The sequence below is a fragment of the Anabrus simplex genome, chromosome 13 (genome assembly GCF_040414725.1).
Source record: "Anabrus simplex isolate iqAnaSimp1 chromosome 13, ASM4041472v1, whole genome shotgun sequence".
Classification (NCBI taxonomy): Eukaryota; Metazoa; Arthropoda; class Insecta; order Orthoptera; family Tettigoniidae; genus Anabrus; species Anabrus simplex.
This window is the reverse complement of record NC_090277.1, coordinates 83,358,124-83,381,325: the sequence shown is the minus strand read 5'-3', so window position 1 is coordinate 83,381,325 and position 23,202 is coordinate 83,358,124. Positions and strand designations below refer to the sequence as shown.

The following is a 23,202-nucleotide window of genomic DNA, read 5'->3' as shown; positions in this document are numbered from 1 at the left end:
AGCTGTTGATCTTCATTAGTTTGACTGCATATTGTTATCCATCTAATTTTACACATTCCTTCTTTCTTTCTTTCTTTCTTGCAAACCGGCCAAACTTAGGACCACGCCAATACCACTTCACTTCCTTCTTATCATTCCTTCTTCCTTCCTCTTTCTCCACAGTGCCTTCATTCTTTCAGAATGTTGCGCACTTCTCTCTTCAGTCAATCTTCCCCCTCTGCGCTCTTTCTTTTCTTCCACAAGAACTTTTATGTTGCAAAGTCTTTTCCTGAATTGGTCTCAATCACGACATTCTTCATCTGCAAATTTTTTTTTGCTAGGGGCTTTACGTTGCACCGACACAGACAGGTCTTATGGCGACGATAGGATAGGAAAGGCCTAGGAGTTGGAAGGAAGCGGCTGTGGCCTTAATTAAGGTACAGCCCCAGCATTTGCCTGGTGTGAAAATGGGAAACCACGGAAAACCATTTTCAGGGCTGCCGATAGTGGGATTTGAACCTACTATCTCCCGGATGCAAGCTCACAGCCGCGCGCCTCTACGCGCACGGCCAACTCGCCTGGTCATCTGTAAATTTTACATATTACTAAGACAATTTTCAATAAAACTTAAATGTGTCCATAAAGCATAGAATCTTTGTTTTTCTTTTTTTATGTTGAAGGAAATATTGGGGTGTGTACATTATGCAAATAAATACAGTAAATTAGGAACACTCCAAATTCTATTGCCTTCCCACAATAGTAAACGCTCTGCATAAAATTTACATCTTCATTTCCTATCATCTTTTCCAAATCAATCTGAAATATATACTAAAGGACTACGGTCTCGATTCCCTGTTGCCTAACACATAAGACTTTTAATTGTGTTTCCACCACATCAGTGTACCTAATGTTGTATATTTTGATCTATTATTGAACACTGCTGATTGAAAACTCCAATTAGCTTAATGGGTCATGTGCTTGATATTCAACAGGGAGGACAAGATTTTGGTCTTTCAATCACATAACCTTAATTGAATTATGTTTTAGTCCCCACATATCTAGTACCTGACGATGTCCTATATTTGGACGAAACATGTTCTACTAATATTTATCATGCAATTCTTCACTGATGAAATGTATTAAAAAGATGGAACTAGAGCATTCTTCGTATATGTATAGATGACTTACAAGCTCGGGGGATAATTTTTTCTTTATCCATCAAGAAGCCCAAGCTCTTATATCTCTGGTACCAAGTTACATTTCTACAATAATTGAAAGTGCCTCATTAATCCATGTCTAATTTTCATGTCACTGCACGAAGACCTCCAATTACTAGTACAGAAAACACAACATAGCAAGAGTGAATGAAGTACTCACCAGTCCGTTGCCTGTGGTTAACGGTGGTACAAACATGGGATCGCTCTTGGGCGAACCCACTCTCCACATCCCTGAGCCCGCCAGCATGTGGGTTGACTGCTGCCACTCTTCTAGTTGCTGCAAGCGTGGACGACCTCGCCGCCGTATGGCCCCTGCATGGTGCATAGACACACAGCACTGCTAACACTAGGTGCAGCAGGAGATGGATGGTACAATATCATAAACTGACCTAACCAGACTGTAGATGAGATGAATGACTCTTACCGTATATATACAGTTCTACAACAACAGGCCAGCAAGGCATCAAAAACTACAGGAAAACTAATGCGTACAGCTAAGCAGCTAATGGTCCAAGATGTACCATCTCATCTAAACAAGTCAATGAGTGTCAGTTAAATATTTCTCATCATTTATGTAAAGTGAAGGGAAAGATTTCTGTTATCCCACCTCCTGGGAGACTTAAGATACGGAACCTACAAGTTCAAGGAAATATTAGATGAAGGTTAAGTGGAATGAAGACGATTCTGATCTCTAGGAAAGTATGCATATACAGTTGTTCTCGACTTAGTGGCATCAGTCAGCATTAATAAAATTAATGGTAGAGATGTACAATAAAAAAGAGCAGGCCTTCTATTTCAAAGATAGGAAAGGAAAGAGAATGGACAAAGAACTCTGCCAAGTACAACAAACAACTAAGTCATAAACAGTAAAATAGCTACATACACATAGGATGAACATGACAGCAGGTCAGCATTGAAAGAAGGAGCAATAGGAAAGGCGACAAAGACAAACATCACCACACTAAAGCACATGGGCAAACTCAACATTATATAATGCATAGACTTTTAATTATGATTCTTTTAATTGTATTTCTAGAAAATAGATCTCAGAGAACTGGAGTAGGTAAAGCTTTATCTGAACCTGTAATAATTAAGAGGGAAAATCCTCAAGGCAGATTATTGGACTTTCTTATTTTCTTACATATAGAAATGATATGAGTAAGAAGTGGAATCAGAGATAAGGCTTTTTGCGGGTGATGTTATTCTGTATAGAATAATAAGTAACTCACAAGATTAGGAGAAACTGCAAAACGACCTTGATAATGTTGTGAGATGGACAGCAGGCAATGGTATGCCCCCTTTTTTTTTTTTTTTTTTTTTTTTTTTTTTTTGTACTTGCTTTACGTCGCACCAACACAGATAGGTCTTATGACGATGATGGGATAGGAAAGGAATGGGAAGAAAACGGCCATGGCCTTAATTAAGGTACAGCCCCAGCATTAGCAATGGTATGACGATAAACGAGGTTAGAAGTCATGTTGTAAGTTTCACAAATAGGAAAAGTCCTCTCAGTTTTAATTACTGCGTTGATGGGGTGAAAGTTCCTTATAGGGATCATTGTAAGTACCTAGGTATTCATTGGGGTAATAACATAAATGAGATTGTAAATAAAGAGTACAGATTTCTGCACATGGTTATGAGGGTATTTAGGGGTTGTAGTAAGGATGTAAAGTAGAGGGCATATACGTCTCTAGTAAGACTCCAACTAGAGTATGGTTACAGTGTATGGGACCCTCATCAGGATTGCTTGATTCAAGAATTGGGAAAAATCCAAATAAAATCAGCTTGAATTGTTCTGGGCGATTTCTGACAAAGGAGTAGCATTACAAAAATGTTGCAAAGTTTTGAGCTGGGAAGACTTGGAAGAAAGGAGATGAGCTGCTCGACTAAATGGTATGTAACACTAAGTTTATACAAGGAGCTATTATACCACCTACTCAATACAATCCACGGTTGCATGGTTAAATGAGCACAGAAACCACCAAATTATAAGGCACATGTTTCACCCCTCTTTTACTGGGCACCATCAGCTTTATTCAATCTTAAAACAAACATTGTTCTGAGATCCTTATCCAATTTACATGAACTATGCTGTTAAACGCTTAATAATATTGACACTGTGGTTCCTTATATTTAGGGTACAAGGATATCTTAAAACACATATATAGACACATTAAAATCAATTTAAAAAATATTGAAATGTTCATCTAGAAGAATTTTGTATCACATTATTTCTTAAAAATATTCATGTCTTAATCTGAAGTGGATCTTCTTCATAATTGTTTGAACGATAAGCAACACTTTGGGACCAGTGTGCTGAACCCAAGGTTATCAATAGAAAGGATCAGTGTAACACAATGTGTGTAATGGGTGTGAGATCTGTTTTTAAAAAAACATGAGTTAAAGATGCGTAGTCAAACTGAAGACAATATGGACTAAGTTATCATAATATGTGTTGTGTAGAATTCTTCGTTGATAACGAGTACTAGTAAACATGGGGGTGTTGGTCAGAAACGCTGCTAAACTTTTCCAAAGAGTGAACTATACCCCCAAATGCCAATTTCATGGAAACGTAATGACCCTTGTAGATGTAGACGTCCATAGAAAGAAACGTGGATGTTTTGTTCAACAGATGTTATGTACATCCTACTGTTTCAGCAGTGCTAGCCAGGCAACAAAATACATGGCAAAGGACAAGTAAACACTTTAAAAAAGAAATCATTTAAAAAGTTTTTTGGAACATTTTGTATAGGTTAACACTTTACTGCTATTTGCTTTACGTCGCACTGACACAGATATATCTTACGGCGACAATGGGATAGAAAAGACCTAGGAATTGGAAGGAAACGGCCATGGCCTTAATTAAGGTACAGCCCCGGCATTTTCCTGGTGTGAAAATGGGAAATCACGGAAAACCATCTTCAGGGCTGCCGACAGTGAGGCTTGAACCCATTATCTCCCGATTACTGGATACCGGCCACACTTAAGCGACTGCAGCTATCGAGCTCGGTGGTTAACACTTTAACAGCATAGTTTATATAAATTGGATAAGGACCTCAAACCAAAGTTTGTTTTAGGGCTGAATAAGGCTGATGATGCTCAGTAAAAGAGGGGTGAAACATGTACCTTATAATTTGGTAGTTTCTATGCTCATTTAACCACACAACAGTGGATTGTATTGAATAGATGGTATAATAAAATACTCCTTGTATAAACTTAGTGTCAAAGTTGTTTTCAATACGGAAAAATGATGAGAATAATGACTTGCAAATGGTATGTTCCGAGCTGTCAGTGGAGAGATGGTGTGGAATGACATTAGTAGACGAATAAATTTAGTGGTGTTTTTAAAAGTAGGAAAGATCACAATATAAAGATAAAGTTGGAATTCAAGAGGACAAATTGGGGCAAATATTCATTTGTAGGAAGGGGAGTTAGGGATTGGAATAACTTACCAAGGGAGATGTTCAATAAATTTCCAATTTCTTTGCCATCATTTAAGAAAAGGCTAGGAAACAACAGATAGGGAATCTGCCACCTGGGCAACTGCCCTAAATGCAGATCAGCAGTGACTGGATCCCATCACATCAGTGTACCTAATGCATATGTTGTATATTTTAATGAATACGTAGATATTTTGATCTATTTGATCTATTGATATTTTGGTTTTAAACTCCAGTTAGTAACTTAATGGGTCATGTGCTTGATATTTACAAATTCATCACGGAGGCGGGATTCAACCACCGTGACAGACCTTTAGTTTTGATGTGCGAAGTGTAGGATGAGAAGAAAGCTGGATAGAGACAGAAAAAGGGAAATGTTGATGAAGCCTGACCTAACAGAGCCAGCATTCAAAACCAAGCTCTTTGGCAGCTCAGAAGAAATGGATGGAGAAGAAGTAGGACTGATGACGAGAGTGCCCCTGAACTTTATTATTAAGCAGGTTTCAGCAGTCAGCACAATTCCTATCCTCGCTGCTAGAAGGGGGCTTCATTCATTCCATTCCTGACCTGTTCAACAATGATAAAGGTGTTTTAATTTATTCCACCTATTCAATACTTATAATACTTCAATACTTCAATATAAGTATTGAATAGGTGGAATAAATTAAAACACCTTTATCATTGTTGAACTGTTAAATTTTCAATATGGACCTAAAATGAGGTTTATAACATGTAATTCCTGACCTGGTCGAAAGATTGGAAACAGGCTGTGGAGTTTCACTGAAGTAATACTTGAACCACATTGAGAAGAATCCACCTTTTCAATACTATTATATTGTATTATCTTTAAGAAGAAATGCAATTTTTTCTATTCTAAATAAAAGAATATGTTTCATCCCTCATAAGGGACTGTTCAGCATAAAGGAGATACAAGGTTATACCAACAAAATACACGGCAAAGTTGACAAGTGAACTCTCTAAAAAATAAATCATTTAAAATGTTTTTTGGAACATTTTGTACAGGTTAACACTTTAGTGTTCTTTTTTTTTTCTTCAAATGTACAGTTCTTGCATAATACATCCTTATATTGGTGATATTCCCATCATAGAAGACGACAGTTTAAAATTTGATAAATTAAAATCTCTTCTTACAAGCTATTAATTTGTATTTGATGTTAAAGGTGGTGATTATAGGTTTAGCCTAGCAAGGGGAACTTCTCTCAATATTACTGCGTTGCAATGTGGATGTTAAAGATTCGCCGGTAAAGTTTTAATAATATTTTCCAAGATATTTGTTGAGGAATTTCCCTATTCGTTCCTTTACCGCGCCTGTACATTCAAAAAAGAAGACTAAGTTGTTACTTATACGTAATGTTCAAAAAAAAAAAAAAAAAAAAAAAAAAAAAAAAAAAAAAAAAATCAACTTTAGATTTATTTATTTTCAGAGTGCCTACTTGTCAACTTTGGCATGTATTTTGGTATATCTTTGTATTTTCTTTAAGCTGAAGATGTCCTGTATGCAGAACGAAACAGGTTCCTTCATTTAGAACAGGAAAGAGTGTATTTCTTCTAAACGATAATACAATACACTGACCGGTAAAATTAATGGATCACTTGAATTGTCAAAGGAAAAAGCATGTTAAATTGTTAAACATTTATTTTATTATTCACATTGATTATTTTTCATGAAAGTGTTATCTAAGTAACAAAGGGTAGCAATAACGGACAGATAACATTACTTAGATAACTGTTTCGTGAAAATAATCATTGTAAATAATAAAACAAATGTTTCACAATTTAACATGCTTTTATCTTTGTAAATTCAAGTGATCAATTAATTTTGCTGGTCGGAATATTACAGTATTGAAAACGTGCACTCTTCTTAATATGATTTGTCAATATATTCAAAGACTGCAATGTGTGAAGATGTGAAGTTTGTCTTTGTCCTTTCATGTTGTTGTGTTCTTCCTTCGTCAGCTTTCATACTGCTCCGAGTTACGATGCTGATCTGCCATTGCATTTATCCTATTGTATGTTCCTAACCTTTCTATTTATCGCTTAATTTGTCACCCGCTTGTTCTTTTCCGTTACAAATAGCCATCTAAAATCTGAAGTAAGAATCTCAAGTAATGGGTCCATAACTGCCACACTATCACAAAATGAGAGCTAGTGTTAGAAATATGGTTTCAAATGAGAAGTAATCCTATGATTTGAATAGGATGGTTATTCAGATCCCATCTGGAAATATGGACATAGCTGCAGAACAGATAAATCCACAAAAAGAACAAACGGAGAAAGCCAGATTCCAGATTTCCTTTGAAACACTGAAGGACCTTTTGATGGTACATGTTAAGGCAAGGATTCATCTACATGCACTCAAAATGAATATAGTTTAACAAGAATTCTAAATTTCATTTAAAATCTAGTTCAATATTCACTGGAGAGAAAATAAATGTTCTGTTCTTGATTTTTATACAGAAATTAGCAGTGGGTTTCAAAATACTCTTTTGTTATTAAAAGGTCATTTCTTGCAGCAATTTGTGACCCACTTTTCTCTCACAAGAACGTGAGTACAGTTACACGAGACTAGTTATATCCAAGATTTTGATTTGCTTACAGCAGCTTATTTTCTGACAAACTGGAGGATTACTAAAGAAACAGACGAGCCTACTTACCGTGCGGCAGGTTGACCAGTTTCGGTGAGCCAAGAGGAAGCGGTCGTTCCAATATTGAGCGCAGGCCGATACCTGAAGAATGCCAAATATCATACAGGAAGGAAACTCACATCCAACATTAAAATTGTTACCACATGCACAGAACACCTGTCCCCTGCTCACACAACATCACAAAACTACAATGCTGTGAACTCCTGGTTGTTTGGGATAATGAAGGGGAGAATATGCATAAAACATCAACAACAACAACAAATCCAATTCAATGAAAATTCATAGAATAACATGACTTTTTCTGTACATACTGTACCAGTGATAACGTCCTTCCACCCCTTTTCTGGTTCAACCGCTGTGGAAGTACGAAATCTAACTCTTCAATAGTTGCAAGATTTACTCGTCTGTCCTCCACTGAGGGTTACCAGAAAGGTCCGAAATTCGTAACTTACAGTATATAATTAAAATAATGAAATTATATATACTTAAATTTTGCTTGAAAACCTATCGTTAGCCAGAGGTTACGATTTCAGGTATAAATGCAACTGCACAATTTGCAGAGAGAATCTTATGATCTATAATAAGAATTTTTCTGTCATAAAACTGAATTTTCAAATTTTGGTGGGCAGTGGCTGTGTTCTCTGGATCCAAACAGGTAGCTTCTGACAACCCACTGGCCAATATGAATATTATACTTGGCTGATAATTATGGCGTATAAATTGCTTGTTTTTCCACATGAATATCCTGAGCCCGCTGCAGGCCCCTTTCAAAGCAAATCGTAGGATCTAACACTATCACTTTATTCTCTTCCTTATTGATGGCTATGATGTCCATTCTTCTTGTCGAGTCGTCAGTAGAGACTCAGTAAATATCTTCATGCATATCCCATCCACGCTGCCTCACGCCTTGACCATCGACTTTTATGCTCTGAAGGTCCACCACTACAATCATTGTTCCACACAAACTCCTCCAACGTTTCTTGTAACAGCAGACAATATTCACTCCTATTCCACAATCTACTGGCAACTAAGCAGCCGACTCTCCTTTCTCAGACTTCTTTTTCCTCTTTTTTTTTCTTTCCCATTCACCCTTGTGAGGGTGTAGAGGCATTATGCTATCGCTGCCTCAGTTGTAACTCTCCGAGTGGCTCTGTCTTGGGCTACTAGTTATGGCTTTATGTAGGTTCAGAACAGTGGTATATTCTGGGGGCTATCAAGGCTATCGGTGAAGCCCTAATCTCAAATGAGAATGATGGAAATCTAAAGCACATTATAACGTAAGCATCTGACCCATTGTTCCATTTACAAAACTTGTACGCAATGAGATAAAACGTTGCTTGTATTTCTGAGTGCAAGGCATTGGAGAAAGATATTGCAGCCCAGGCACTGCTTCCTTCTCCTCGCCCCTCACCACGCATGGCATGCTATTGAATGCATGATAGGTGCGGGGATGGAGGGGATAGGTGTGCTAGGATTTGGTCTGTCAGATCGCCCCTGTTAAAGAAGGAGAGATAGCTAAAGAACTCTTCTGAATTGACACGTGTTCCTCACCATATTTACTACCTCACCTCATGCTTCTGATTTAATTATACAGATAACAGAGTGCTGGTATTTCACTCCCTTTGGTTCTATATCCTTGCAGAAAGACACTGCAGAGCTACTGGTGTATGTGTATGTTGGGTATTCAGCCCGAAGGCTGGTTGGATCCTCAACAGGTTCACCATTAGCTGTCATAGATGGCCTAGGGGTCACTGAAGAAGCGTACTAGGGAAATGAGGAGTGAGGTAGTTTCCCGTTGCTTTCCTCACTGAGCCAGAAGTTGCTATTGCACATCAGTCTGCCAAGCCCACTGAAATGCCTGCATCAACCGACCCTATGAGCGACATTTTCACACCATTCAGAGCAGGGACTGGCTGCATAAGGAATGGCATTACTAGCATCACTCATACCTCAGCCAGTTTCATATTGTCAAAACCAAGGAAGAGACATAGGAGTAATATAGTTTTCTTTATATAGGTTGATCTGCTAAAATGAAATGCAATTTTTTAGGTTTAGTGTTCTCTTTGGTTGGTTGGAATCGAAGCTGTGATCATGGGTCGGACACCACCACTGATCTGCCAAGTCTAGTGGTAGCCCCTGTCTTGTTCCCAGCATACGCCACTGGTTCACATCAATCAGTGAAACCAGTTCTTACAGTCATTGTATAGGTCTCCATCCTCTAGACATCTTCCCAAGAACTGCAAGCCTTTCAAGATCGCCAAAGTATTTCGGGTATCTTCTGCTAATTCTGGAGGAATAAGCCAGTCTGCCATAGCAGAAGACTTCTACAGTACAGATCATCAAATCCTCTTTGACCAGGCGAGGGTCACCGCGCCTGTAAACGTCACCTATGCTCGACTTGTGAGGGAAGCCAGAGAGATAGAGCTGCGCCCAAATAACTTCAATAGGGAAGATGGCTTCAAGTTATCACATACATGTGCGATACCACCATGGCACAGTGCGACAATCCCTGAGTTTAATTAGTACGAAGCCGTATGTAAGATGGTTGTGACTTCCACAATCTTTGAAGAATTTATTTGCCTAATGTCAGCAGCAGACCTTCACATGCTTCACCCTGATGAAAGCCAGTGAAACTTGACACAAAGCTCAGTTTTTAATTTATATTTAGACTTGTTAATATAAAGTGGCTTTAATCCAGACATAATAATTTATTTTAATAAAACCGAGCTCGATAGCTGCAGTCGATTAAGTGCGGCCAGTATCCAGTATTCGGGAGATAGTAGGTTCGAACCCCACTGCCGGCAGCCCTGAAGATGGTTTTCCGTGGTTTCCCATTTTCATACCAGGCAAATGCTGGGGCTGTACCTTAATTAAGGCCACGGCCGCTTCCTTCCCACTCCTAGCCCTTCCCTCTCCCATTGTCGCCATAAGAGCTATCTGTGTCGGTGCGACGTAAAGCAACTAGCAAAAAAAAAAAAAAAAAAAATTTAATAAATGACAAAGAGCCATGAAAAATCTACGTTCCTTAATAAGAAACTGGTGTCCTTGATATTTTCATGCAAGATGGGGCACTGCTGCATGTCAAAGCAAATGCACTGAATGCACAGTTTTTTACGTCACACTGACACAGGTAGGTCTTATGGTGACGATGGGATAGGAAACTATTACAAGTGGGAAGGAAGCGGCCGTGGCCTTAATTAAGGTACATCCCCACCATTTGTCTGGTGTGAAAATGGGAAACCATTTCCAGGGCTGATGACAGTGGAGTTCGAACCCACTATCTCCAGAATGCAAGCTCACACCTGTGCGCCCCTAACCACACGACGGCCAACTTGCTTGGTAATGCACAGTTTCCGACTGGTTGAATTGGTAGAGGTGACCCTATTTTCTCTGGCCGCCTAAAAGGTCCCAATCCAATGGACTTCTTCTTCTGGGGATACACTAAGAAGATTGTTTATGGTGAAAGTTTACGTGACTTAGTGAATCTCAGACAAACGATCGCTGCTGCGGTCACAGCTGTCACTACGGACGTGCTTCAGCACCCAAAACAAAAAACAGATTATTTTATTTATTTATATTGTGTCAGAAGCATGTCTGTCTTGCCTATTCTTTTTCGATGATCCTGTATATTATAACATTTTAAACTCTTCCCTATTTTCGTTTCGCTCAACTCCTCAAACTGATATCCCCTAAAAATAAGACTGTTCACACATAAAATTGGCGGTAGGCTATCGCTATTGTAACAGCCGCAGAGTTTTGAGGGTTTCGTAGACTTACTTACAAGGGGGGATCAAATACAAACAGGATTTTATTTTTTATTTAAATTCATTTATTGAAAAACACAAGGCAATTACAATTTATTTTCCCACATAGTTTCCTGTTTTGGAAATCCATTTGTCCCAGCGTATGGACAGCTTTTTGATGCCCTCATCATAAAAAGAACAGGGTCGTGTCACCAGCCAGTTGCGCAAGAAGTCTTCCGCACTCTCGTCATCTTCAAATTGTTGCCCTCCTAGGGCTTCTTTACGCGGTCTGAACAAATGGAAATCGCAGTGCGATAAGTCCAGGCTGTAGTCCAGTGCACTTCCTGTAGCTTGGAGACAGTCAGAGCTGCAGTATGAGGCCGCACATTGTCGAATCGGTCTCGTCTTTTGCAGCGATATACAACCCTCGCCTTGTTAAACAGCATGCAGTAGTCAGCAGCACTGACTGTGTGACGCTCATGCAAAAAATACATCAGCAAAATGCCTCGCCGATCGAAAAAAACTGTTGCGAGAATCTTGCCAGCTGATAGTCGAGTCTTGGCTTTCACTGGTGATGCACGCGCACGCGCGCGCGCGCGCGCGCACACACACACACACACACACACACACACACACACACCCCTACCTTTGACACTTTGACAATGTTTGATAACCAAACTGTGTAGTCAATCTCTGGCAAATTTCCACCACTGTAACTCCTTCACGAGCAAGAAATTTTATAATTATGCGTTGCGCAGTGGAGGGGTGCACCTGTTGCTCCAACATCGTGAGCGTTACTGACGAAGCGGCGGGAAATATCTAACAGCACGCTCTCCCCACTCCTAACCGTCCCGCCTAAGCATAGCAGAAGCACGGGACCAGTCCTACCAACTGCTGATGTTCAGGAACAAAAATCCTGTTTGTATTTGATCGACCTTCATATTACATTGTTTTAGCTGTTTCAGCTAACCGTGCGAGTCAACACAGTGCCATCTTGTAACAGAGTATGCATGTGATGTCACATAGTTAGCACAAATGTTGCCTTACTTTGAAGCGCAGCATCATGAAGACAATGTTTAGATTTTCAATTATTTTTTTTTGTAACACGTGTCGTCCTCTTTTATCTGTCAACTGAGACATTAAACATAAAGTTAAATACTCTCGGCAATACATGCGTTCTACCCAAACAATAAAAGTGTCTTAAAATTTTTCTTCTCATGTACCTATTATTGAGGAACGTAAGTCTACATCAAAAGGAAAGATATTGACTAGATTTCCAAGGAATTAATGAAAGAAAATGCAATAAAGTAACTTTATTCACCTCTAACTAAATACAGTTTTATATGGCACTGTTTATAGAAGTACAATAATCACAACAGACGATTACAATATTGTGCAGTATCTGTTTCAGAGTAAGGCATCCTAATTGGTCAAGTACATACCACTAGTTCCTAAACTAGAAATACAATTAATTATAGAACTTAAAAATAGTCTCTGGAGCCAATAATAAGTACTAGGATTTAAAAAGATGTGTTTGTTTGTTAAAGTACAGCAAAATTGCTATCTATTAAAGCAAGGGAGGGGGGGGGGGGGGGCTGTGTACTATGGTGCTTCAGCAGACATTGCTATGCAGGAATAACTAACACCTACTAAAAATCTTGTAGGTTCCACCTTTTTTAATACAAGTACACTGTTGTTAGATGGTTTTTACAACATATATTTTATTGCAGAACTAGTTTCGATGCACATTTAGACACCATCATCAGCTGCATAATAAGTAAAGAAAAACTTGGATATATAACAATATACAACAACATATTGATATAATTAACTCCTTAATATCAATTTTATGCCAAGTTTAAAAACTCTTATTTACAACAAGATAACCCTTTGAGTCAAAAATATAAAATCTCGTCTCTAAGTGACGAGTTGTCTTGAATATTCAGTGATAGCTATTATTCTATACACTCATAAACATTAAGTTCAAATACAATCTTACAATTGAAAAATGACACTCGTTGTGCTGCAATCGCCGCGCCAAGTACACAGCCGTTGAGGGCTGTATTGAACTGAGAGGCTATGCCTGCTTAACAACATCATGGCAAATAATCACAGTTCCAACCATTAGATATACAGCATAAGAACTACATTTCCACATATCAATAAACTTCAGAAGACGGTGCAGTTCAGCAAAAACACACGTTTTTATCTAATAAATGGCTAGCAACGCATCTGTGAAATTAACTTTTTAACATTATAGGACTTGATTCAGCCCTAATTTTTCAATTTTAAGATTGTATTTCAACTTGATGTTTACGAGTGTATAGAATAATAGCCATCACTGAATACTGAAGACAACTCATCACTTAGAGACAATATTTTATATTTTTGACTCACAAGGGTTATCTTGTTGTAAATTAGAGTTTTTAAACTTAGCATAAAATAGATATTAAGGAGTTAATTATTTCAATATGTTGTTGTATATTGTTATATCTCCAAGTTTTTCTTTACTTACTATGCAGCTGATGAAGGGGCCTAAATGAGCATCGAAACTAGTTCTCCAATAAAATATGTTGTAAAAACCATCTAACAACAGTGTACTTGTATCGAAAAAGGTGGAACCTACAAGACTTTTATTTCAATTATGTTCTCAGTTCAATACGGGCAAATAAGATGAAGTTCCTTACGTTTAACCTCTACTTCCAGCACACTACAGCAGAAGAAAAACAGGGCAGACTTTATTAGAAATCTGCTCTCATCTCAAGGTTGTACACAACAGTATTTGTGTCTACGGGCATTTTATCAGTGAATGAGTGGTTCAATTAGCAAGCACAGTGCACAAGGGTATTTTCTCTGCAGCACGCCTAGCGATGGCCTGCTGTTAGAAAAAGCAAAGTTGACAGCAGCATGATCTTGAATGGCGAAGGATACGTGAAGGAAAGACTGTCTCGGAAAGTCAGTGAACAAAATACTGCTGGTGAAGAAATTTGTCAACAAATAGCTGAACAATTTTATCACTATCCTTGTCAGCCTTCCACAAACATTATAAGGCAAAACTGTACTGTTTCCTTGTAAGTTTCTAACTACTACTACTATTATAGATGTTATGTTGACTGAAACGTTTCTTTATAGTATGGAATTGTTCCTATTTAGGTTTCAGAAGCCTCGGTTGTAATGGTAGGGTCAATTATAAATCCAACAGTCATGGCTGTTGGAATAGCCACGGTATTTATCCACTCAGAGGATCCATATTCTTTCTGCTGACCGCTAGACCTGAGATTTTAGGCAAGAACCTATTTTGTTCCTTAAGAGGTCTCATAGCACCTAAAAATGCCTAAATTGACGTTAGAAGCTATATTCCTCTTTTTTAAATACCTAAATCATTTAAAAATGCTTTTTATTTATTCTGAAAAACATATTTGCAGACTCGTTTTCAGTGTCTTGAATAGTATATTCTTGAAATACTTTTCAAAACAAAATTCTAAAATCGAGAAGCTGTAAACGTGACTCCCCAGAGTCCTTACGAACCTCCTGCAGGACACACGCCCCTAGTCTTTGTCACCCGTGTCCACTGACGTGCTGTGTCAGCTTCCATGTCTTAAGAAGGTTACAGGTGTTTCACCACTCCATATAGGATGGTAAAGTTCTATTCAGTGACTTTTGTAGCAAGGAGGTGAGTGATTTTTTTTTTTTTAATATTTCCCCCTAGAGAAGTTTCATCAATTTAGCAATATAAAAATGGTATTTTAATTGATAAATGCCTACTAAAAATATGTTAAATTAAATCTGTCTAAAATATATTTTTTGAACTTTTTTTCACATTTGAGAATCTATTTTAGGCAACTAAAATAAACATTTCAGCAAGAGGTCTCGATGAGAATGTTGAATTTGGTATGTAATGGATTTGTCCTATAGCACTGCACAACCTTCAATGAGAAGAGATTTGTTGAAGTCTGTTCTTACCCTTGTTCACTCCCAAGCAATTTCTCTAAATTCACTTGTCTGGAAGATTCTGGCAAAACATGGACAATTCGACAGTTCGTGAACAAGACAAAGTAATGTGCAGAAAAACAGGAACATGAAATGTAGTAATGAGAGAAACACAACAGGTCAGCATGAGAAGGGGCGAGGACAATAGCAAGAGGAAACAAGGACAATATATGCATCTTCAAATTGACAGGGCTCTCTCCTCATCAATCTGCATCTTCCAACATTCGTTCATTTCTCCTCAGCAGCCGACAAGGTCGCTTCTGCTTCTGAGCTTCAGCAAGTGTGTGAGTGTCAACAGTTACTGAGGGGCCATTCAGTCTTGATGTGGGAAGTGTAAGGTAAGAATATCTATTTTTATTTGTTTTTACAATTTGCTTTACATCACCCTGACACAGGTAAGGTCTCAGGGAGACGATGGGAAAGGAAAGGGCTAAGAATGGGAAGAAAGCAGCTGTGGCCTTAAGTAAGGTACAGTCCCAGCATTTTCCTGGTGTTAAAAAAGGGGGGAAACCACGGGAAATCAACTTCAAGGCTGTCGACAGTGCGATTCGAACCCACCGTCTTCCGCATGCAAGCTCACAGCTGTGCGACCCTAACCATACAGCCAACTCACCCAGTAAGGTAAGAAGAAAGGTGGACAAAAACAGAGAAAGGGAAGAGACAAGACAGATCAAGATAAATAAACGCGGCAAAAGACTAAGAACACTGTACTCATTTATATATATATATAGATAGATAACACTAGATTCTAAATCTGATTAGAATATCCAGGCTGTTTGGAGACGTGAACTGGGTTTAGAGGGTTGGTCATACTGACAAACATATATTTTTTAAATTAATGGATATCTCACGCCACTGTCAATTCATCAGCTGGAAACTAGTCAATCAGATTGCTTCGTTGAAGACTTCAAATTGGCTTTGTTAATGTGCACTTGGCTTAAGACTACCAATGGAAGAAAGAACTTTGCCAAGGGTGGGATTTGAACATGGACCTCCAGGCTGACAGGATCCCCCCTTAGCAAGTGCACTACAGTGACACAGGCTGAAGCCCACGGTGTGTTTGTGTTTCACGCTGATTTATAGCCCTGATTCTGAAACCGGTATTAAACCTTGTACAGATTTGGCAACACCCCTTGCAAAGCCCATCTGAATATAAATGGTCCGTTATTGGAAATCATAAATTTTCCATCAACTCATTCTTGGTTGCCAGTCTGCCAATTTGAGCTCATCAGTTGGTAACTAGCACACTTACCAAGACTCATGGCTAGGGCATACAGTGGAGGTCACTGCCAGTGCACTATGTTTAGCAGGCATCTACTTATTTCATATCTTTCTTTTATCTTCGTTTTCCCTGTGTTTACCTGAATTTCTTCTTATCCTACACTTTCTGCACCAAGACTGAAGATCTGTCAAGAGTGTCAATACTCATCCTCCGGGTGAAGCTGGGAAGCGGAAAGAAGCTCGTCGAGGGCTGAGAAGAGATGCATGTGCAAGAACTAGGACTGATCTGACCTGCCACCATGTTTATACTATTGTGTGTTCCATTTCCTGTTCCTGTCTTCCTATACATTACCTGACCTGTTACTCACTGTTACATTCCATTACTACACGAACAAGTATAATACTCTGAGAAGTCTCTACAGAAAACAGCTTTAGCTCTAGCGGTGACAAAAGATCATCTAATGAATCTTATTTGCAAAGAGTTCAAAACATGTGCCATTAATTGCATGATAAAGAGATTGGTTACGCACACAATACAAACAGGAGGACATAATTGTTGAGAAACAACACTGTATGGAGGAAAGGGTATTTATCTTGAGATTGTAGTACCCAAGTTTCTACTATGATCAATACTGATTAGAAGGTGGAGGCTTTCTCGTGCTTCCGATCTATGACGTAGAGAACTCTCCCTGTGTCAAAAAGGAAGGTTTCTTTATAACTATCACTGTTACCATCCAGTGCACGTTGTACTGTTCGCTGACAACAGGGATACAGGCATGATGATAAGAAAAGAAGATGAAATTCTTTACGTTTCACAAAGAAGTTTCCTGCACGTCTTCAGAAAAAAATATTGCCTGTTCAGGAGCTAGACTTCTCTACTAATTAAGTTTTGAATTTAAGAATGCTTTACTGTTAGTGTATAGTAAGTGGTACTCTCATTCATTACCAGATGGCTCACTGTGTGCTACCCTTTCAACCTCCAATTAAGATGTTTCTTGTTCCATCGTCTGTGCATACGAAGTAGGCAGCAAGATAATCAGACAAATCAGAGACAAATGCAGTAGATGATGATGATGATGATTGTTGTTTAAAGGGGCCTAAGAGCTAGGTCATCGGCACCTAATGGTATGAGATGGAACAAAAGGACACAATAATTAAAATGTTAAAATATATCCACTGACTAGAATAGGTGCAATGAGTATGGTATGAAAATTAGCCTCTCGAAGACTAAATTGATGTCAGTAGGTAAGAAATTCAACAGAATTGAATATCAGATTGGTGATACAAAGCTACAACATGTCGATAATTTCAAGTATTTAGGTTGTGTGTTCTCCCAGGGTGGTAATATAGTAAGTGAGATTGAATCAAGGTGTACTAAAGCTAATGCAGTGAGCTCGCAGTTGCAATCAGCAGTATTCTGTAAGAAGGAAGTCAGCCCCCAGACGAAACTGTCTTTACATCGGTCTGTTTTCAGACCAACTTTGCTTTACAGGAGCGAAAGCTGGGTGGACTCAGGATATCTTATTCATAAGTTAGAAGTAACAGACATGAAAGTAGCAAGAATGATTGCTGGTACAAACAGGTGGGAACAATGGCAGGAGGGTACTCGAAATGAGGAGATAAAGGATAATTTAGGAATGAACTCGATGGATGAAGCTGTACGCATAAACCGGCTTCGTTGGTGGGGTCATGTGAGGCGAATGGAGGAGGATAGGTTACCTAGGAGAATAATGGACTCTGCTATGGAGGGTAAGAGAAGTAGAGGGAGACCAAGGCGACGATGGTTAGACTCGGTTTCTAACGATTTAGAGATAAGAGGTATAGAACTAAATGAGGCCACAACACTAGTTGCAAATCGAGGATTGTGGCGACATTTAGTAAAGTCTCAGAGGATTGCAGACTGAACGCTGAAAGGCATAAGAGTCTATAATGATAATGTATGTATGTATGTATGTATGTATGCATGTACTAGAATTTAAAATAAATGATGATGAAAAATGATTATTAGATTAAAATAATCAGTGGATCTAATTTGTAATGCCTTATTTCCTAATAAAATTATAGAAAATATAGGTTACAATGGAATGAGGCATTGCCTTAAAGTAAAGAGATACATATCATTAAGATACAAGTTAAAAAAAAACACATTAAAATACGCAAACACAAACTAAAATAGAGTCAATGGGATAAAAGTGTAGATAAAAAAATTACACTAATACAAAGGACATTATTACACATGATAAAAAAAGGACCACTATCTCTCATAAAATGGATGACAAGGTCTGCTGACTGCTCGTCATCTGCAGTAGAAGAAATAATAAATGAAAATGAAACAAAAAATAAAATAAAACAACTGCGACAAAAGACTAACAGGATAGAAGAAAACAGAAAAAAATGAGTCAGGCACAGGGGAAGGTAGTGACGGCGAAAAGAAGGATGAACTACAACGTTGAAGAAATGGGAGTGAAAAGAACTAACAATAATGCAGCAGCAGGTTATGAAAGTACGACACATAACTCACAGCCTAGAGCGAACCATCTTGTCATGAGAGTACAAATTTGGAAAACATGAAAACAAAATAACAATAGTGTTAGGACAGGGAAGAGACCTACCTACGTAAATCCCTACTGACTGGCAACCACGTATTACTTAACTGATAGCCAGTGCTCCAGTTGAAATTATTAGTGTTTAAACAACACAGGTCTAGGATTATACGGGAAGTTGTGGGAATACATGAACAGACGAGATTTTCTACCGAAGACGCGGAGCAAAGTTTTCTGCGAAAGAATTTCGCCTTGTTTTCTGACATGGCAAAAGCTCAAAAGCTTATTATCACGTGATCTAGCTGGAGATTGTTCAAATATCGTTATGGAATGAAATTATCCTAAACTTAGTTTGAAGCCTCTTTCACCCAGATTTCAAAGACTATTGATCTGATGTTTTATTAGTTTTTAAAAACTCTGGTCTGAAGTTTCGATGCTAGTCTTTGCTCTACCCCTTTATTGTTCAAAGGTTCTAAGTCAGAATTTCCAGTGCATTAGGTTTTAAAGTGAACATTCAAAGTAAGGTTACAGAAACTTCCGGGTGAACCAACTACGTGCGCGGTGGGACAAGGCCAGTGAGATCACAGCCAATAAGCCGGGAATCCCCCGTCTTGAGAGAACTTGGACTTCATTAAGACGAGTTCCAGATTTGAAGTTTATAAGTATTTAAACAGAAATAAACATAAAATTTTCTAAATATTTGAGTGTAATTTGATATAATCTGATGAGACGTCATTCTTATTTAAGTATAATACTGTTACCGTATGTTTTCTTTTACAGGTAATTTGTACATTTATTTACACAAAATTAGTTTCAGCAGAGTGAAGAACCCAACAGTTATGAAGTAACCAAGTAAAAACTGAAAAGAAATGGCTTCAGACAATACAAAATACAACTTCTGGCGACCTTCCACTACACGAGCAACAGTTATGTATAGACGGCAAAGGACTTTGCCACAGTGGCATCTTAGGGTGCTGCAATATTAAGAAACAAGAACGAATTTCAGTTTCTTCTCAATTTGGAGGAATCATATTTTTATGCTTATCGGTGTTTCCGGAAAAGATTGAATTCACTGTGTGAGTAAGTATTATAATGTGTCATAGGTTAACATATCTATCAGAGAATGTCACTCTGTATCCACAATAAAAAGTCACACACTTGATACATGATCAAACACACAAAAATTATTTAAAAAAGTAATACCCTGAAAAATGGAAATAGAACACTTTAAAAACACATTTCACATATTCTAAACGACAGCAACTGCTAAACTTTCAAAACATAATCACTCTTTCTGCCCATTTAAAAATCACCGAGTCAATAGTTCACTCTGATTACGGGAATATTTCATAATCCATTCAAACACATGTGATGTCAACTGCGGAACACTACCACCTTAGTGTCTTCTCTCCCCAAGGAACACAACAGCTGTACAGGCTAAAGCCTCCGACGCTTCTTTCCTCAATCTGGTTCTGTTTTATTTCCCTTCTGTTTATCCACAGCAAAATGAAAAGAAAAAAACACGTTACACTAAAGCAAGTAGTTTGAAATGTCAATGTTTACGTGTATGCAGAGATCTTCTTTCTTGAACGTGAATACAACTCACAAAATAACAAAACTTAACAGCCTGTCAATATAACAAATACAAACCAGCAAAACACCCACCCACACATGCCACATCTCTTATTTCTCCTGATAACCAAGATGGAAAGGAGACTTTCTCACTTGCAAGTGCACCACCACACACACTATTTAATAAATTCAAAGAAATTTAGAAATAAAGGAGCCTTAGTTTGTGCTTACACCCTCTGCCCCCCACCCCAGCACAATTCCAATTTCTCGTCTGGAACTTCTCATCTTTGAGTTGTTACAAAACCTGTTGGGCAATATCGTGCAGATGTGTAGTTTTTAATAGGTTTTCACTAATTGGTGCTCTACAGTGGTGAGTAGCAATTTGTTCCACATTTCTGGAACAATTAATTATTGCTCATCGGATGTTGTGTTTGGTACACGTTGGGATTACTGAGATGCCTTAATAATACAAACATATTAATACTGTCGTCTGCTTCAAGCTCGGGAAAACATTTAGGGAGACACACAGTGGTGAGGAAAAGGTCTGCTGAGATGGTTTAGTACTGAAGATATTAGCTGAAGATGTCCACGAAGTGGATGAAACATGTAGTAGTATTTGCTGTCAGGTAAGAACTTTCATCTGAATAAATAGGTTGGCCGTAGAAAGTCTTGATATATCATGGTACATCATTTTTAAAACTAGAATGCATACAGTTAGTACCAGAGTTCTATTCGTAATTATCTATCAACTAGCTGTTGCCAGTCTGATCGGACCTCCAAAGCAGCTGATGCGTTATTACAGTCCTAACATTGTGGTACTTGAATCTCAACAAAAAGCCTGCCGAGTAGCATGAACAAAACTGCAAAATAAACTGAATAAAAATTGAAACTTAAGATTTCTAATTCAGTAAAGAAATTATGCTGAGGAAGAGGAGCTTGATCGTATTTTCCCTGGTCATGAGAGGGCCATAGTTTTTCACAGTTTAATCTCATGCTTTTACGAGGGCGGATAAGAAAGTAACACAAAATATTTTTTTTCTCCCTTGGTATTGCAGCTGGAATGTTGAAAATGTTAATTTTTTTTTCCTATTTGTTTTACGTCGCACCAACACAGATAGGTCTTATGGCAATAATGGGATAGGAAAAGCCTAGTATGGGAAGGAAGCAGCCGTGGCCTTAATTAAGGTACAGCCCCAGCATTTACCTGGTGTGAAAATGGGAAACCATGGAAAACAGTCTTCAGGGCTGCCGACAGTTGGGACTAATTTCTCGTGTATCATACCTTAACAACTGGGTTACCTTCTCTGATTTGCTTTCAATGTTTTAACTTGTTACAATTTAACTTTTAACATTTGTCATTTTATTTGCTGTCATGTGTTTTATATTTTAACTAGTCATAATTTAACATTTTTCTTTTAAGTTCTATCATATGTTTTATATTGTTGTTTGATAAGTTGTGTTTTGCTCAATTGATTCATTGGCTGATGATGACGCGCAATGAGCGTCGAAACTAGTACAAATCTTCTTTAAACGGCATGTGATATATACTCACATCAATAAATATTCATTGTATTGAAACGGTGGACCCTTAACATTTTCATTTTACTGTAATCCCAGTTCAAAACGGAACAGAATGAAGTTTCTAACTTTCAATATAGTTTTAAGTTTGCGCTACAGAGGGTATTGTTTTTTCATGTCTAGCTCTAGCGAGAGAAGCCGGAACTATGAAACAAACATGGCACGCATATTACTGTCGTCCACGGGTTAAGAGCAGCAAAGTGTAGTTCGATATTTGTGGGTCAAAGGGCACACGAGTGAAATTCATAGGAACATGCATGGCGTGTCTGGGGACGAATGTCTGGACCGTAGCAATATCTCCAGATGGTGTGCATTCTTCTAAGAGGGCCCTGTGAACCTTAGTGATTCGCCACACTCCGGACGGCCGGTAACAGCTACAACCTGCAGAATGTCTGTGCCATTGAGGCAACAATTTTGTATAATCGGTGTGTGTAACTGCAAACCTTATCGCAGACGTTCAACATTTCCTATGGTGCAGCATACGACATTGTTCATGACGTTGAAATTCAGTAAAGTTAGTGCTCGCTGGGTGCCTAAAATCCTGACAGACCAGTGAATGATAAGCATGAATCACGTAACGCGTTATGCCGCAGAAGGGCATAACTTTCTGAAAGGAATTGTCACTGGTGATGAGTTGTGGGCGTACCACTACACGCCTGAAACCAAGCAGGCCTCTATGGAGTGGAAACATGCTAGTTCCCCAGTAAAAAAAGACTCAATCTGCTAGAAAAGTGCTTGTGACAGTGTTCTGGGACATGTTTGGTGTGTTGTTGGTGGACTTTGCTGAACACCAGACCACTGTGAATGCTGCAGCCTGCATTAAAACTTTGGTTAAGTTGTGTAATGCCCTTCATGACAAAACGTCGCAACATTAATGCTGACGGTGTCAAACTTCTTCACAACAATGCCCCCGTTCCCATGTTGCTGCTCCTGTTTATGAGAAACTCACCAAATTTGGGTGAGAGGTGTTCCAGCGTCCACCATACAGTCCAGACCTGGGACCGTCGGACTTTCATCTGTTTGGTCCCATGGAGAAATTCCTGGCCGGCCAACACTTTGTGACAGATGCTGAAGTGAAATCAACAGTCTGCAGATGGCTATACTTCAACCAAAGGGACTTCTACGAAAAGGGCATATTAAAACTGGTACCATGATGGGACAAATGTGTTGAGAAACTTGGTGACTATATAGAAAGGTAGGTTAAACATGTTAAGTTTATTTGTGATTTGTTTGGTTTTGTACATATTAAATTT

At 38.5% G+C, this 23,202-nt stretch overlaps 1 protein-coding gene across 1 annotated transcript in view; it reads right to left on the bottom strand.

Moving 5' to 3' along the window:
• Nucleotides 1–23,202, bottom strand: part of LOC136884911 (protein abrupt) — a 189,748-nt gene that overhangs the window by 24,979 nt on the left and 141,567 nt on the right. The window contains exons 7-8 of the mRNA XM_067157223.2: nt 7,312–7,383; nt 1,357–1,508 (exon numbers count right to left, since the gene is read on the bottom strand). Coding sequence (XP_067013324.1) covers nt 1,357–1,508; nt 7,312–7,383 — 224 coding nt within the window. The remainder of the gene's footprint in view (nt 1–1,356; nt 1,509–7,311; nt 7,384–23,202) is intronic.